Genomic DNA, 16,545 nt, shown 5'->3' on the forward strand with positions numbered 1-16,545 from the left:
TTTGTGTTGTTACTGGCAAATACATTACAGGTACATTACATTTCTACCCATTGTAAGCCAATAGTACATTATGTACATTTATTTTATATAATTGTTTCTTAAATCCAGTTAAGAGAAGAAAGCAGGAAGATATGCATTTATATTTTTTTAAATATCTTTATTTTGTTTATTTATTTATTATGTGGTGCTGGGGATCAAACCCAGTTCCTCACACATGCTAAGCAAGCGCTCAACCACTGAGCCACAACCTCAGCCCTGAATTTATATTCTTTTATAATTATAATGATTACCCTTACCAATGCTATTTTTACCTATGAATTTAAATTACTGTATGAGGTCATTTCCTTTCAGCCTAAAGAATTCCCCTAAAATTTTCTTGCAAGGCAGGTCTTTAAACAAAAAAAATTCTCTCAGTTTTTAAACAAAAAACTGTTAATACTTCATTTCACCTTCATTTTGAGATGTCCTTTTCCTCAATATCCAGCTTCTGTATGGATCATTTGTAGACACATGATTTTTAGTTGATAGGATTTTTCTTCTGTCAGCTGTTAAAATTACTAGGCTCCCCTCTAAGTAATGAGTCTGTTTTTCTCTTTTCGTGTTCCAGTTTTTCTTCTTGTCTTTGACTTTCAGCATTTTTACATTTGTGGATCTCTTTGAATTTATCCTACTCAGAGTTCATTGAGCTTTCTGGCTTTCCAAATGTATAGTTATTATTTTTAAAAAACTGGAGAATAGGAGTTTGTAATGAGGTTGTGGCTCAGTGGTAGAGCTCTTGCCTAGCATGTGTGAGGCACTGGGTTCAATCCTCAGCACCACATAAAAAATAAATAAATAATATAAAGGTGTGTGTCCATCTACAACTAAAAATATATAGATGTTAAAAAAAAAAAAAAACTGGAGAATAGTGGGCACAGTGGTACATGCCTCTAATCCCAGAGGCTCAGGAGACTGAGGCAGGAGGATCATGAGTTCAGAGTGAACCTCAGCAAAACTGAGGTGCTAAGCAATTCAGTGAGACCCTGTCTCTAAATAAAATACAAAATAGAGCAGGGATGTGGCTCAGTGGTTCAGTGCCCCTGAGTTAAAAAAATAAAAAATAATAAAAAATAAAACCTGAAGAATTAGATAAACTCCATGCTTATATAAATACATCAAAGTATACTCTACTGTCATGTATAACTAAAAAGAACAAATAAAAATTTTAAAAACTGGAGACATTTCAGCCATAGTTTGTTCAAATACTTTTCTGCTCCTTTCTCTCTTCCTGCTGCTCTCATTATGCACTCACTGTTGTGCTTAATGATCTCCCACATTTCTAGAGGTTCTGCTCATTTATCTTCATTATTTTCTTTTCCCCACATGTCAACTTGCATAATCTCTATTAATCTATTTTCAAATTCACTAATTCTTTCTTCTGCCAATTCAAATTTACTATTGAGTTCCTCTAGTGAATTTTTTATTCCAGTTACTGTACTTTCAACTCCAGAATTCTCATTTGGCTCTCTTTTATAATTCCTATCTTTTTGCTAATAATTCTCCATTTGATGCAACAGAATCATAATTTCCTTTACTTCTTTGTCATCATGCTATCCTTTAGTCCTGTGAACACATTTATAATGACTTGGAGGGGTTAGTTTTTGTTTTCTAGTACACGAGAGTGAACCCAGGGGCACTCAACCAGTGAGCCACATCTCCAGCCCTTTTTCATTTTAGTTTTGAGACAGGGTCTTCCTAAATTGCTTAGGACCTCACTAAGTTGGCAAGGCTGCTTTGAATTCGTGATCCTCCTGCCTCAGCCTACTGAGCTGCTGGGATTACAGGTGTGCACTACCATACTCACCCCTATAATGACTTATTTGAAGACTTTGTTAAATTTAGCCTCCGTTCACTCTCACAGGCAATTTCTATTGCCAGATTCTTTCCACTGTATAAGTCTTACTTTCTTGTTTCTTTGTATGACTCATAATTTTTGGTTGGAAATTGGACATTTCAGATAATATACTGCAACAACTCCAGGGACTGGAACGCCCTCTCCAGACCTTATTATTTGCTTGTCTATTAGTTCAATGACTGGCTAGATTATTTTAACAAAATCTATTTCACCCACATAGCATTAAGGAGGTATAGCTTTGGGTTCCCAAAGCTTTAGGTTCGCCCTTAGTCCCTTTGGTATGACAGTGGCTTTAGAAGGGCTCTCTTCTCTCCTTCTCATGACTACATTCAGCTGAACTCCATTCATTGTGGCTTATTGATCTATTATTTTCAACAATGCCCCAAGGCATAACTTATTATACATACTAATCCTATCAAACTATGATTGTTTTGAGGGAACTGTTTCCGAGGTCAATATTTGATATTTGTTCTAACCCCAGGAGGGCTCCTCCCATTTGTCTTGTTTCCTTATTATTTCCTGCAAAATGAAACACTTTCTGTCTAAGCTATATCAATATTAAATTCACAAATCTCCTCCCAATTGCTCTTTTTTTTGAATGTTCAAGATTGGGTTGGCAAAGACTGAATGTTGTCTCTGATATGAGGATGCTAATCCATAATGGGGATGGGCAAGGGGAGCATGGGAGGAATGGAGGAACTTTAGATAGAGCAAAGGGGAGGGAGGGGAAGAAAACAAGCATGGGGGTAGGAAAGATGGTGGAATGAGATGGACATCATTACCCTAAGTACATGTATAAAGACACGAATGGTGGGACTTTACTTTGTGAACAGCCAGAAACATGAAAAATTGTGCTGTATATGTGTACTATGAATTGAAATACATTCTACTGTCATATAACAAATCAGAGTAAATAAATAAATTTTAAAAAATGGGTTGGGATGAGGCAGAGGAAAAAGGTGAGTATGAAGCTTAGAGTTAGGATTAGAGTTTTGGGGGCTGGGGTTGTAGCTCAGTGATAGAGCTCTTGCCTGGCACATGTAAGGCACTGGGTTTGATTCTCAGCACCACATAAAAAGAAATAAATAAAATAAAGATATTGTGTCCACCTATGACAACAACAAAAATTAAAAATAAAAGAATGAAGGTTTGGGATTTAGAAATGGGATTGGTGTTAGGTGTCAGGATAAGTGGTCTGGGGTGAGGGTAAAGGTGAGTGGTGGTTAGGGTGGTGATGAGTTTGAGTTAAGGTAAGTTTTGGGTTGATTTGGGGTTAGAAAGTTATTTGGGGATCATGGCTGTGTTAGAGAAGAGGTTGGTGCTGGGAATTTCATTTTGTGTTTTTTTTAGTAATTAGGGCATAAAATATAGTGAAAAGGCTCATGTTAAATATGAATAATTTGGGTTGAGGTTGTACTAAGCCATAAATCTCTAGGAATTAGGGAGGCAGGCTGGGGAGGGACCTTAGCTGAGAACTCTCCACTTAGGAAATGGGGCCTCAACTGCTTGTTCTCTTTTCCCTATATGTACTCCAGATCCATTCCAAAGTTCAACTACTTTCATCCACGGCATTTTTCTTTCTTTCTTTCTTTTTTTAACTTCTAATTTTTTTATTTGTTCTAATTAGTTAGTTATGCATGACAGTGAAATGCATTTTGACATATTGTACACAAATGGAACACAACTTCTCATTCTTCTGGCTGTACATGGTGCAGAGTCACTCCAGTAGTGTAATCACATATGTATATAGGGTAATAATGTCTGTCTCATTCTACCATCCTCCTATCCCACAGCTCCTCCCCTCTGCACAAACCATAATTCCTTCATTCTTTTATCCCCCAGCCCCACTATGGATCAGTATCCGCTTATCAGAGAAAACATTCGGCTTTTGATTTTGGGGGAGTGGCTTATTTCACTCAGCATGATATTCTATAGTTCCATCCATTTACCTGCAAATGCCATAATTTCATTCTTCTTTCAGGCTGAGTAATATTCCATCATTCATTCATATATATATATATATATATATATATATATATATATCACATTTTCTTTATCCATTCATCTGATGAAGGGCATCTAGGTTGGTTCCACAGTTTAGCTGTTGTGAATTGCGCTGCATTTTTTCCACTTGCCACCCACCATTTGCCACCCAGACATTCACCTACACCCACTGCCCTGTCTGCCCAACCTGTGATGCTTGCAGAACTTCAAATTTTCCCACTATTTTCAAGTGTGTATAAACTGTTCCACACTGCTTTGCAGATGAAGTTACTTCCTTTGGGTTTTTGGTTGGTTGGTTGGTTTGGTTTGGTTTTGGTGCTAGGGACTGGACCCAAGGCTCCCTGCAGGCACTCTACCACTAAGCTATACCCCAACCAGGAGCTCTGTTTTAAGGCCAGCTTCTACTCTCAGCCAAAATCCCTGAGCCAGGGATCTGGGGATGGGGAAGGGGCCCATGGCAAGCTTCTCTGTGAGTGATATTCCTGACTCTAGGACAAAGTACTTCATGGAAGGGGACAGGTGGGGACACACTAGCTCAAGGTCTCAGCTTGCCTATCCTGCTGTGGAACCACCCCCTCATAATCCAGGATGGAGACAAAAGCAGTTAAGGCTGAAGTTATTTCAGTATGCCAAGCCCTGTTCCACAAATAGGGACTAAGTGGAAGAAGGGAGCCCCATCTCTGAGATGCAATCACCCAGGACTTAGCCTCAGCAACAAATAGGTCTGGTTAAGATGAGAAACAGTGAAGTTCTAAGAAAAGAGTAATCTTGGTCCAAACACCACTGCCTCTCACCTTTCTTACCAAATTTTCATACTTTTTTCTTGAATAAATATATCACCATTTGCTGTTTTACCTTTGGACATTTCCAAAGGGTTTAAATAGTTGTTAATAATTTTCACCAGTTTTGCAAGAAAATGGGTCAATGGCGCTCCTTAACACCATCATGCTGGAATTCCAATCAGGTCTAAGGCTGCTTTTGTGTATAACAACAGAATTGAAGAGCTGAGTAAATCCAGCAGAAATCCTATGGCCTGCAAAGTTGAGAAGCTTGACTATGTGGCCCTACTATACGGAAAAAGTCTGCCAACTCCTGACTTAAGTTACTGTTGCCAATGCTACTGATCCATGAACCAAACTGAGTAGTAAAGACTCAAATTACTTAGTCCAAAATGTACCAGGCACAGTTGTGCACACCTGTAATCCCAGCCTCTCACAGGATGAGGCAGGAGGATTGGGAGTTCAAAGCCAGCCTCAGTAGCTTAGTGAGGTTCAGAGAAACCCTGTCTCAAAATCAAATATAAAAAATGGGCTGGGAATATGGCTCAGTGGTTAAGCACCCCTGGGTGCAAGCTCTGGTACCAAAAAAAAAAAAAAAAAAAAAAATCTTTGTGGTATTTGGTAGATACAGGCAAAATACCAGCATTTTTTCTATGCCCCAAACAATCAACACAGAAGATTTATGTGACCTCTGATCACCAAGAAGTATGTAAGAGCCAGGCATGGTGGTGCACATCTGTAATCCCAGTGACTCAGGAGTCTAAGACAGGAGAAGCACAAGTTTGAGGCCAGCCTCAGCAACTGAGTAAGGCCCTGTCTCAATATAAAAAATAAAAAGGCCTGTGGATGTAGCTTAATGGTTAAGTGCCCCTGGATTTAATCCCCAGTACGAGAGAGAGAGAGAGAGAGAGAGAGAGAGAGAGAGAGAGAGAGGGGGGGGGGGGGGGAGGTGGTGTGTGTTTGTGGGGATTTCCCTCACGAGTAACTAATCAATTAGTCAATTCTTTTCTGCAGCAGACACCAGCTGGATGTCCTCTAATTCAAATCGATCCTGATATGGCCACCTAGAGAACTCAATCTAGAGGCAATTCAGATCCCATAGGTTGAGGTCTCAGTCCCACAGACTGTCTCTCCCATAGTAGCCAATCACTTGCCCCTGAATTTTTTTGTTTGTTTTTGGTACTGGGGATTGAACTCAAGGACACTCAACAACTGAGCCACATCCCTGCCCTATTTTGTATTTTATTTAGAGACAGTCTCACTGAGTTGCTTAGCGCCTCGCTTTTGCTAAGACTGGCTTTGAACTCGTGATCCTTCTGCCTCAGCCTCCTGAGATGCTGGGATTACAGGTGTTCACCACTGCTCCCGGCCCCAGGATGTTTTACCTGTGCTTCAGACCAATAAGATATAAATCAGAGTTCACACCACCTCTCTTTGGGGTGTACTTCACCAATCTCTGGGAAACATTTATGTGTACCTATTTATTAAAAAGGATATTGTAAGGGCAACAGATGAAAAAACACAAGACATGTGGGAAGAGGCACAGAGCTTCCATGCCCTTTCCTAGGTAGGACACCACCTCCTAGGAACCCCTTGCAGCTTCAGCTGGAAGCTGAAGATTTGGAAGCTCTATACATCCTGTTCTTTTGGGGGGTTATGGAGGCTTCATTACACAAGAATGATTAATTACATCTTTAGCCAAATACCTTTAGCCCCTCTCCCCTCCTCCAGGTTAGGTGGAGCTGAAAAACTCCAACCCTCTAATGGTTTCTTGGTCTTTCTTGTGATCAGCTCCCATCAAGATAGGAGCTACCTAGTCAATTCATTACCATACAAAAAGCCACTTATCACTTCAGAGATTCCAAAGATTTTAGTTGTGGTATGCCAGGAAATCAGACCAAATACATATTCTACAATGTTACAGGTACCTGCCTCACTGAGTTATTGTGAAGGTTAAAGTATGAATGTCAGCGGTGGCGAACACCCATAATCCCAGCAATTCAGGAGGCTGAGGCAGGAGGATGGCAAATTCAAAGCTAACCTCAGCAATTTAGCAAGGCCCTAAGCAACCTAGCTACATCCTATCTCAAAATTAAAAAATAAAAAGGGCTGGGCATGTGACATGTGATTCAGTGGTTAAGCCCTTGGGTTTAATCTCCAGTACAAAAAAAAAAAAAAAAAAGTGAGTACCTGACACTTCAACAAAGTGATAATTGTTATATCAGGCTGGACACTGTATGGAAAGTATTAGGTACTCTCTCTTAAAGAGCTTTTTGAGCTTTTTGTTTGTTTGCTGGTTTTGCCCAACGGTAGTCCCAGGCTAAATAGTCTGAGGCAGGATGATTACAAATTCAAGACCAGCCTCAGCAATTTAGTGAGGCCCTAAGTAACTTAGTGATACCTTGTTTCAATTTAAAAAAAAAAAAAAAAAAAAAGCTGGGGATGTAGCTCAGTAGTAAAGCGCCCCAGGTTAAGTTTCCAATACAAAAAAAAAAAAAAAATTATCTTTTCCAGTTTGGAAAAGGGAACAAGTATAGACTTTCCAATAACGAAGATTTAACTTTTAATACCTGGGACCTATAACATTACCTGGGGTGGGGGACAACTCCCTTGAGTTTAAGTTTAAACCTGACACTGTAAACCAGAATTCTCTACCACGGAAGCTTCCAGCCTCCACCAATAACAATGAATGAAAATAACCCTTAGAAATGCTAAACCCCAAGCGAAAGAGCCCCAAGCGAAAAAGCAGTAATTAGCTTTAACTTGTGGATTTGGGCCTGTATGGCCCCTTCCGGTTCTCACGGTCTCTATCAATGCCCAGAGGAGAATAAAACAGAATCCCTCAAGCTTCCATCTCGACTGTCACCGCGACCCGGGCTCCCCAGTAGGTGCCGGATGCGGGGACTCAGCGGGGCTCCCTTCGCCTCAGCCCGTCGGGGCTACTGGCCAGTTACCTCGCAATTGAACTCCATCTCGGCGTCCATGGTGACGATCCGCACTGTGAACGTCTTGGGCTGCTTCCTCTTGAGCGAGCTGAAGCTCATGCGGGAAGCGATGGCCCCGGCCATGGCTCGGGGCTCAGACCTGGGACCCTCGCGCCCCAAAGCCTGTGCTCTGGACCTGTTAGCCCCCCTGGAGGAGTTGCACAGGCCTCAGGGCCACCATGGTGGCCGGCTGGCCGGCCCAAGAGCGAGCTGGGTTGCGTGGGTCCCCAGCGGCCAGCATGGGCCGCGAGGACCCTGCCCCCGGAGCGAAAAAGGGGAGTTGGGGGGCAGGCCCTGACGGTGGCAAGGGGCAGACGCTAGCAGGAGCCGACGGGGCGGGCGAGGCCCGACACTCCGAGACTGGGGTCGGGGACGCCGGGCACGCCCGGGAACAAGAATCCTAGACAGCGGCCGCCCAGACCCGGCGCGCCTCTGGGCTGCCGACGGGGGTCGCGGGGCCGCGCCACAGCAGGGCACGCACGCGCGCGCGTGGCTGTCACCGTCCTCGCTCCGCGCGCCCGCGGGAAGCGTACCCTGCCCGCAGCTTCCAGCCTGCTCCCCGCCCCGCCCTCAGGCCTCCCCGAACGCTACACACGTCTCAACCTAACTTATCAGTTCTTTCCCAGACGCCTTGATTGGTTGAGAACTCCAAAGAAAACAGGACTTTAACTTCGTCCCGCCTCTTTTAGGGCGACTCCACCAATTGGAAGTTTAACTCTGCCGGGATGCGCCGACCTGTGCTCGGCGTTGAGTGGCTACAGCAGCAGTCACTCCGAACGCTTTTGTTCCTAGAGGGCCCGCCTACTCTAGCAAGACTGGTTGAGACGGCGGAACGCAGCGCGCCTTTCCCGGGAACCCTGGTAGAGACTAGTCCCTGCGGCTCTGGAATGAGTCGCTCCCAGATCAAAGAGATACTGCGGTCCAACAAAGTACGCGCCGTAAGCGGCGCCCCAAGGGAGCGCGTTTCGGACACCCGGCGAATATTTCTATGTAGCACTTAACGACTTACTCACTTCTATGTTTGTCAAACTTTTACAACCCTTCTGGAGGCCTAGTAGGTTGCCTGCCCTTTCCTGCCTGATCCTTCTGCTTCTCTGTAAAAGAATTACAGTTGCCAAAGGGGAGTAATGACTGTATCTACTTCATGGAGTAGATGAAGAATTTCAGAGTGTTTAGTTACATATAAAGCCTTAGAGCAGTAACTGGCACATACTAGGTTGAATTCTATTAAATCGCTCTGTTTGTAGAACAAAAAGGGTGGGAAGGCTGGCCGGGTGGCGCACACCTGTAATCCCGGCCGCTCTGGAGGAGGCTGGGATTACAGGAGTCAGGAGTTTCTCAAATTCGAAGCCAGACTCAGCAACTAAACGCAAACCCGAACAACTTATTGAGACTCCATCTCAAAAATAAATAAAACAAATAAAAAGGGCTGGGGATGTAGATAAAGCCCCCTGAGTTCAATTCCCAGTTTAAAAAAAAAAAAAAGTAGGGGTGGGGAATGAAAATATATATCATGAGGATCGCAAGTTCAAAGCCAGCCTCGCAATTTAGCGAGGCCCTAGATAACATAGTGAGACCCTGTCTCAAAAAAAGGGGGGGGTGGGTGGGAAGGGGGGCTGGGGATGTGGCTCAATGGTTAAGCACTTCTGGGTTCAATTCCTGGTTTAAAAAAAAAAGTGTATTTCATGTTACACCCTGTATGATTTGTTTTTAACCATGTGCAGGTGTGTTTTTTAACGTCATCAAGGGATATAATGTGAATAAGAAGGGTATGCTTTTCTATATTTTTTTTAAATTGTTTTTTAATTTTTAGATAGAATCTTGCTGTTTTCCAGGCTAACTCAGAACTCCTTGGCTCAAGTGATCCTTCTGCCTCAGTTTCCTGAGTAGCTGAGATTACATCCTTGCACCACTAGACTCAGCTTTAATTCAATTTTAAAACAGCTTTTAGTGGTGGAACAGAGACAACTTGCATGTGTTCTGACTGAATAGTAACACTCCAGAAGTGTTAGTTGTGGTAGCATCACCCTTACTCTATAGATGAAGAAATTGAGGCTCAGCATAATAGAGTCTCTTGCAGACTATCACCTAGAATAGGAGGCAAAGTTAGGGTTCAAACCCAGGTCTACCCCACCAGAGCCTGCTGATATTACCCACTGTGCTGCCCTGATTGAGGCTTCTAAATTCTTCCATCTGCAGCTTTAAGACACCGTGTACCTCAGTTCTGAAATATTCAACAGACACAGTGTTATAACTGTGCTAATAGCATAAATTTTGTTCCTTTGCACCCCCGCAGTGCCAGGAAGCACCAGCCAGGACCCCAGGAATCATTTACTGGCATACCCAATGGAGGCTGCTATTGCAAAACTTTATGTCCTTCATACCACTAGCAAATTCCTGCCACCAAACTGCTCAGGGAACTATGGGCTTGGTGTAGGAGTGTCTTCATTTTCATGCCTTCAATTTTTCCCTGCAGGTAGGAGAACCAGGCTGGATTCTCCTCTGGGCTCCCCACGGGGAAGAAAAATCAGGTCTTTTAACCCAGGGCCAAGGAGGCTGTCAGAAAATAAGTGAATTTGAGAAACCACTGAGGAGCAGCAAAAAAAAAAAAAAAAAGTGGATCAAACAGCAGGGGCTAAGAAACATCAGTGACCAGTAACCACTCATTTTTATAGAAGACTAAGTGCTAGTTGCTGAGCTAATTGGCAAAACATACCCAATTTAAAATTCCTGGAGGATATCCAGGAAGGTTCTGGATCTCATAAAGGAGGGCCAAAAATAAAAATAGATATGATGAAAAATCATATTGATATTTAAAATTCTCTTTACAAAGAATAAAAAAATACATAATAGTTACCAGGTTGAGATTGAAGAATAATTGTGGGGGTGGGGAGTTACTTATTTATTTTATGTATGTGTGTTGATTTTTTTTTTTTTGACAGGCTCTCATTATGCGGCCCAGGCTGCCTTTGAACTCCTAGGCTCAAGTGATCCTTCTCATGAATAATTCAGGTTGAGCACATCAAAATCTGATACACACAGATACCACATAATAAATATCTCTGGCATGAATGAGGGAAAGATGTGAGGAAATGTTTACAGTCTCAGCTGTGGTCTGGACAATATTAATAGTGATCCTATATAATTGCTTACCATACAAAACCCTGTGAAGTAGCTAGGCATGATAGAGCACGCCTATAATCCCAGCGGCTCGGGAGGCTAAAGCAGGAAGATCACAGATTCAAAGCCAGCATCAGCAATTTAGCAAGGCCCTGAGCAACTTACCAAGACCTGTCTCAAAAAAAAAAAAAAAAAAAAGGGCTGAGGCTGTGGCTCAGTGGTTAAGCACCCTTGAGTTCAATCCCTGGTACCAAAAAAAAAAAAAAAAAAGTGAAGTGTTCTGCATGCTTTAAAAATCCTATTGGCATGATGGTGCACATCTGTAATCCCAGTTACCCAGAAATCCCTTACTGACACACCTAGTTGAGCTACTGCTGTGGAGGATGAGACAGGAGGATTTAAAGTTTGAGGATAGCCTGGGCAACTTAGACCTTGTCTCAAAATAAAAACAAAACAGGTTAGGATTTAGCTCAGTAGCAGAGTGCTTGCCTAACATGTGAGATCCTGAGTTCCATCACTAGTGCTGGGGTGTAGCAGGGGATGATTTTTGGATATTATCAGTTTATATGTCAAGAAACTAGATAAGGCTGAAATAAAGTCATTTACCCAAAATTGTAATTTGGGTAAATTATGATTATAGTTATGTCGCAGTTTGTATCTAGGACTAGTTTAATCCATATCTCACCTGATTTACATTTTGTTCCTCCAATCTTCAGAAGCTCAGGGATTCTCAAAGGTGATCTCTGTCCCATAGGTGACATTTGGCCATGTCTAAAGACTGTTTTGATGGTCACAACTGGATGTTCCTGCCTTCTACAGATGAAAGCTAGATGTGCCATTAAACAACCTAAAATGCGCATGACACCCCCACACAAACAACAAAGACCTATCCAGATCAAAGTGACAATAAAGCCAAAGTAAAACAAAACCCTGCTACAGAGCAAGAATTCTTCCATCTTTTAGAGTCAGAAACAATGGAACCAAAGTACCTCACTCCTCAAGGGAGTACATATATATAAACAATTTTGCGTGTTTTAGGGGTTCTTGGAAAGACCCATCCAAAGCATGTCTATGAACTCCAGTGTGTTATTAAGTTTTCTGTTACTGTAACAAAATACCATAGGTAATCAATTTCTGATAAATTAGGGCAGAGAGAATGTAGTGGAGTAAAGCTATTCGCCTTATGACCAGGATGTAAGAGAAGATAGAGGAGGAATGAGGGGGTCCCATTGCCCTCTTCAAAGGCATGTTCCTAATGACCAGAAGACTTCCCGTTAGGCCCTACCTATTAAACAGTTCCACTACTTTCCAAATGCTTCAGGCTGGAGACTAAGCCTTTGTATGTTTCTTTGTTGTTGGTTTCGTTTTGTTTTTGCAGTGCTGGGGTCAAATCCAGACAAGTACTCCACCGCTTCATACTCCCCTAGCGCAGGGACTAAGCCTTTAGCATAAGGGCCTTGGGAGGACATTGAAGATCCAAATGTAGCACCCAGATTAAATCAACTCATCATACAAATGCCATGAGTGAATTTTAGATTGTGATTCCTCTGCCAAAAACTGCCCTTACATTCTTTCATTTCTGGCTACTTTCAGAATTACTTTCACTACACATTGGCATGAAGCCAGCATCCTGTACCACAACTGTCGTAAGTAACAGCCCCAAGGAGCTCTGACTGTCTTTATAGTAGAGATTTAGCTGACAATTTCATTCAGCCTCCTTTCAGTGGAGACTCATGAGAAAAAAAGACTTTATGCACCAGCACTTCTATCTTTCATCTAATCCAGGTCTGGGGCTGTGGCTCAGTGGCAGAGCGCTTGCCTAGCACGTTCGAGGCCCTGGGTTCATTCCTCAGCACCACACAAAAAATAAATAAATAAAGGTTAAAGTAATCCACATGCATTATAAAAAAGATACAGAGGGCTGTTGTTGTAGCTCAGTGGTAGAGCACCTGCCCAGCATGTGTGAGGCACTGGGTTCAATCCTCAGCATCAAATAAAAATAAATAAAATAGAGGTGTTGTGTTCATCTACAACTAAAAAATTTAATAAATAAATAAATTATTTTTTAAAAATAAAGATATTAGGCTGGGGGTGTAACTCAGAGGTAGAGTACAGACTCAGCATTTGTGGGTTCCATGACTAGCAACAAAAAAATAAGAAGAAATTGAAAACTATATTACTCTAAAATTATTAGCAATGATTCACAGCCTTGTATAATCCACTATCTTTTTTTTTTTTTTTTGGTACTGGGGATTGAACCCTGGAGCACTCAACCACTAAGCCACATCCCCAGCCCCTTTTAATATTTTATTTAGAGATAGAATCTCACTAATTTGCTGAAGCTACCTTTGAACTTGATATTCTCCTGCCTCAGCCTCCCTAGCCTCTGGGATTACAGGATTGTACCACCATACCCAGCTATAATCCACTATCTTGAGAAGGGGCAAGACCTATAAATATGAGAGGATACTTCTTGTGATTATGTTACTTTATATGACAAAAGGGATTTTTGTAGATATAATGCTTAATTTGTTGAATTAACAGAAAAGGCCTAGCCTAGGTGGGACAGACCTAATCAGGTGAGCTCTTTTTTTTTTTTTTTTTTTTTAAAGCCGAGTAATCACTTGGATTACATGCATTTACCACCATGCCCAATGTGGTCTGTATCTTTTTTTTTTTTTTAAAGAGAGAGAGAGAGAACTTTTTAGTATTTTTTTTTTTTTTTTTTTAGTTTTCGGCGGACACAACATCTTTGTATGTGGTGCTGAGGATCGAACCTGGGCCACACGCATGCCAGGCAAGCATGCTACCACTTGAGCCACATCCCCAGCCCTCAGGTGAGCTCTTAAAGAAAGTCCAGAAATGGGAATGGAAGAAGTCAGAGAGTTGCACTCCTGCCCAGCTTGGTGGTGCATGCCTGTAGTCCCAGCAACTCAAGAGGCTGAGGCAGGAAGATGGAAAGCTTAAGGCCAGCCTCAGCAATGTAGTGAAGCCCTAAGCAATTTAGAGAGACCCTGTCTCAAAAAATAAAAAGGGCTGGGGATGTGACTCAGTGATTGAGTGCCTCTGAGTTCAATCTCCTCCTGTACCCCCCCCCCAGAAATAAAAGCAGGGGGGGATTGGGGCAGGGGCATGCACTTCTATCTGCTTGTAAATCACCTATCACATAACAAGGAACTCTGTGGCCTCTGGGTATCAAGAATGGTCCCTGGTCAACAGCTAAAAAAAGAAGGGATCTCAGTCCCGCAACCAGAGGCAGCTCAAATGTCAATAAGCAGATGAGAACTACAGTATGGCTGATACCTTGACTGCAACTTCGTGAAACTCTGAGCCGAAAAACATGCTGAACTAAGCCTGGACCTGAACTCCAGACCCATGGATACTGTGAGATAATAAATACATGTTGTTTTAAACCACTATATTTGTAGCAATTTGTTACACAGCAATAGAAAACTGAAGCTGGGTGCAGTAATGGCACAAGCTGTGATGTGGGAGGCTGAGGCAGGAGGATCTAAAGTTCAAAGCCAGCCTTAGCAATTTAGCGAGGCTCTGAGCAACTTAACAAAACACTATCTCAAAATAAAAAAATGCAAAAAGGGGCTGGTGATAACCACTTTGGCTCAGTGGTTAAGCATCCCTGAGTTCAATTCCCAGTACCCCCCTCCCCAAAATTAAAAAGATTGGGGATTTAGTCAGTGGTAGACTGCTTGCCTAGCATGTGCAAGGTGTGGGGTTCCATCCCTGATACTGAAAAAGAAGAAAAAAAGCAAGCAAATGACATGAAACATTACCATTAACTGAAGACCTGACTGAAATTTCAAGAACTTTTCCATTACCATCTTTTTTCTATTCCTGGATCCCATCCAGGATCCCACATAGCATTCATTTCTCCTTAGTCTGCAGCCTATAATTGTTCCTCAGTCTTTGCTTATTTTTCATGACCTTGACACTTGTTTGAAGAGGATATTTGGCCAAGCATCTCTCAGTGTGGGTCTGTCTTATGTTTGCTCATGATTCAACTGATATTCTGGATATATTTTTGTAAGCTGCCCTACACTGTTTCCAGAATGTGGTGAAGATTGAAGCCAAGTAAACTAAGAAGTCCTTGCCTACCTGCAGCCTGTGTCTCAGGGAGGTGACCTGACTCATTAAACATCACCTGGCCCAGGAGATCTATGCAAGGCCAGGATGCTCATCCAAAGTGCCACCCCTAGGGCACTGAGTTTGAATGAAAGCAAGTTGCAGGCAATAACTCCTATGTGAAATAATAGTGAGACACCCCAGAACAATGGTAGAAAAACTACAGTTCCTCAGCCAGCTGCCATTTGAAAATATTAAATGGAAAATTCCAGAAATAAACCACACATTTTAAATTGCAATGTTGTGAACAGTATAATGAGATCCTGCCCTGTCCTGTCCTATCTTGCCTGGGAGGGACTCACCCCTTTGTCCAGTTTATTGCTGAATAAGCCTGTTAATCACTTAGTTGCCATCTCAGTTATTAGACACAATGCTTGTGTTTAAGTAATCCCAATTTTACTTAATAATGGCCCCAAAGCTCAAGAGTAGTGATGCTGGCAATTCAGATGTACCCAAGAGAATCCAATATTTTGTCCTTGCTGAACAGAGCTGTCTCTCTGCTTCCAGATGGCCACATCCTGAGCCACTTTCCTTCACCACACTCTTCTGCTATGACATTCTGCCACACCTTGGGCAGTCTATGGACTGAGATTTCTGAAACCATGAGACCAAATAATATTTTTCTCATCTAAAGAAAAAGAGAGAGAGAGAGAGAGAGAGAGAGAGAGAGAGAGAGAATCCATAAAGTACTTCCTTTAAGTGAAAAGGTGAAAATTCTCAACTTAATGACAGAAAGTAAATTACATGATGAAGTTGCTAAGATGCCAGGTAAGACTAATTTATCCATCTGTGAAATTGCTCTATATTATTATTAGTTATTGTTGTTAATCTCTTATTATAACTAATTTATAAATTAAACTTTATTATAGGCATGTACATATGGAAAAAATAGGGCTATATATATGTGTGTATATGTATATATATGCATATGTGTATATGTTTATGTGTGTATGTGTATGTATACACACACACACATATATATATATATATGGTTCAGCTGGGCAGGGTGGTGCATGCCTGTAATCCAGTGACTTGGGAGGCTGAGGCAGGAAGATTGCAAGTTCAAAGCCAGCCTCGACAACTTAGTGAGGCACTTAGCTACTCAGCAGGATCCTGTCTCTAAATAAAATATTAAAAAGGGCTAAGGATATGGCTCAGGGTTAAGCACCCCTGGGTTCAATCCTCAGTACCCCCCCAAAAAAAGTGTGTGTGTGTGTGTGTGTTGTGTGTGTGTGTGTGTGTGTGTGTGTGTGTGATTCAGTACTATCTGTGGTTTCAGACATCAATGGGGATCTTGCAATGCATCTCTTGCAAATAAGGGAAGACTACTATAATTATCCTATTCCCTTCAGGTCCAGAATTGCAAATCTTTTGAGTCTTTCCAAGATATTATTTGTGGTATTAGAGGGAGACAGGCCTGAGGTGAGATTTCTATTTCTCTGAGACCTTAGGCGACTTAGATTCTCTGAGCCTCAATTACATCACCTGTGAAAACAGGAAAAATAGTGACTAATAGGACAAATTTAAAAGCCCTTCGTAAATAGTAATTATTTGTTGAGCTCTTCTACGTCCAAAGTGCTATGTGACCTTCAAAAATTTTTACCATCTTTGGGTCTCCATTTCA

General features: G+C 42.0%; 1 protein-coding gene and 1 long non-coding RNA gene across 5 annotated transcripts in view; one reads left to right on the forward strand and one right to left on the reverse strand.

The window, feature by feature from the left end:
• Positions 1-8,199, reverse strand: part of Nf2 (NF2, moesin-ezrin-radixin like (MERLIN) tumor suppressor) — a 94,712-nt gene extending 86,513 nt beyond the window's left edge. For 2 of the 4 annotated variants that reach the window (XR_006847951.2, XM_046427249.2), the window contains exon 1: positions 7,632-8,196. Coding sequence is in view for 3 of the 4 variants with exons in the window: in XM_046427249.2 (XP_046283205.1) it covers positions 7,632-7,745 (114 nt within the window). In the remaining variant the exon portion in view is untranslated. Of the gene's footprint in view, positions 1-7,631 lie in introns of all 4 variants that reach the window. The other 2 variants (XM_046427248.2, XM_046427251.2) reach the window with 2 other exon arrangements.
• A 224-nt stretch (positions 8,200-8,423) lies between these two features.
• Positions 8,424-12,929, forward strand: LOC124081146 (uncharacterized). Its single transcript, XR_006847967.2, has 3 exons — positions 8,424-8,521; positions 9,958-10,137; positions 10,604-12,929. It is a non-coding gene; the product is annotated as an uncharacterized LOC124081146 (long non-coding RNA).
• Positions 12,930-16,545: the final 3,616 nt, after the last annotated feature.

The sequence above is a fragment of the Marmota monax genome, unplaced genomic scaffold (assembly GCF_021218885.2).
Source record: "Marmota monax isolate L192 unplaced genomic scaffold, Marmota_monax_Labrador192_F-V1.1 WCK01_AAM20220418_F8-fsc00177, whole genome shotgun sequence".
Taxonomy (NCBI): Eukaryota; Metazoa; Chordata; class Mammalia; order Rodentia; family Sciuridae; genus Marmota; species Marmota monax.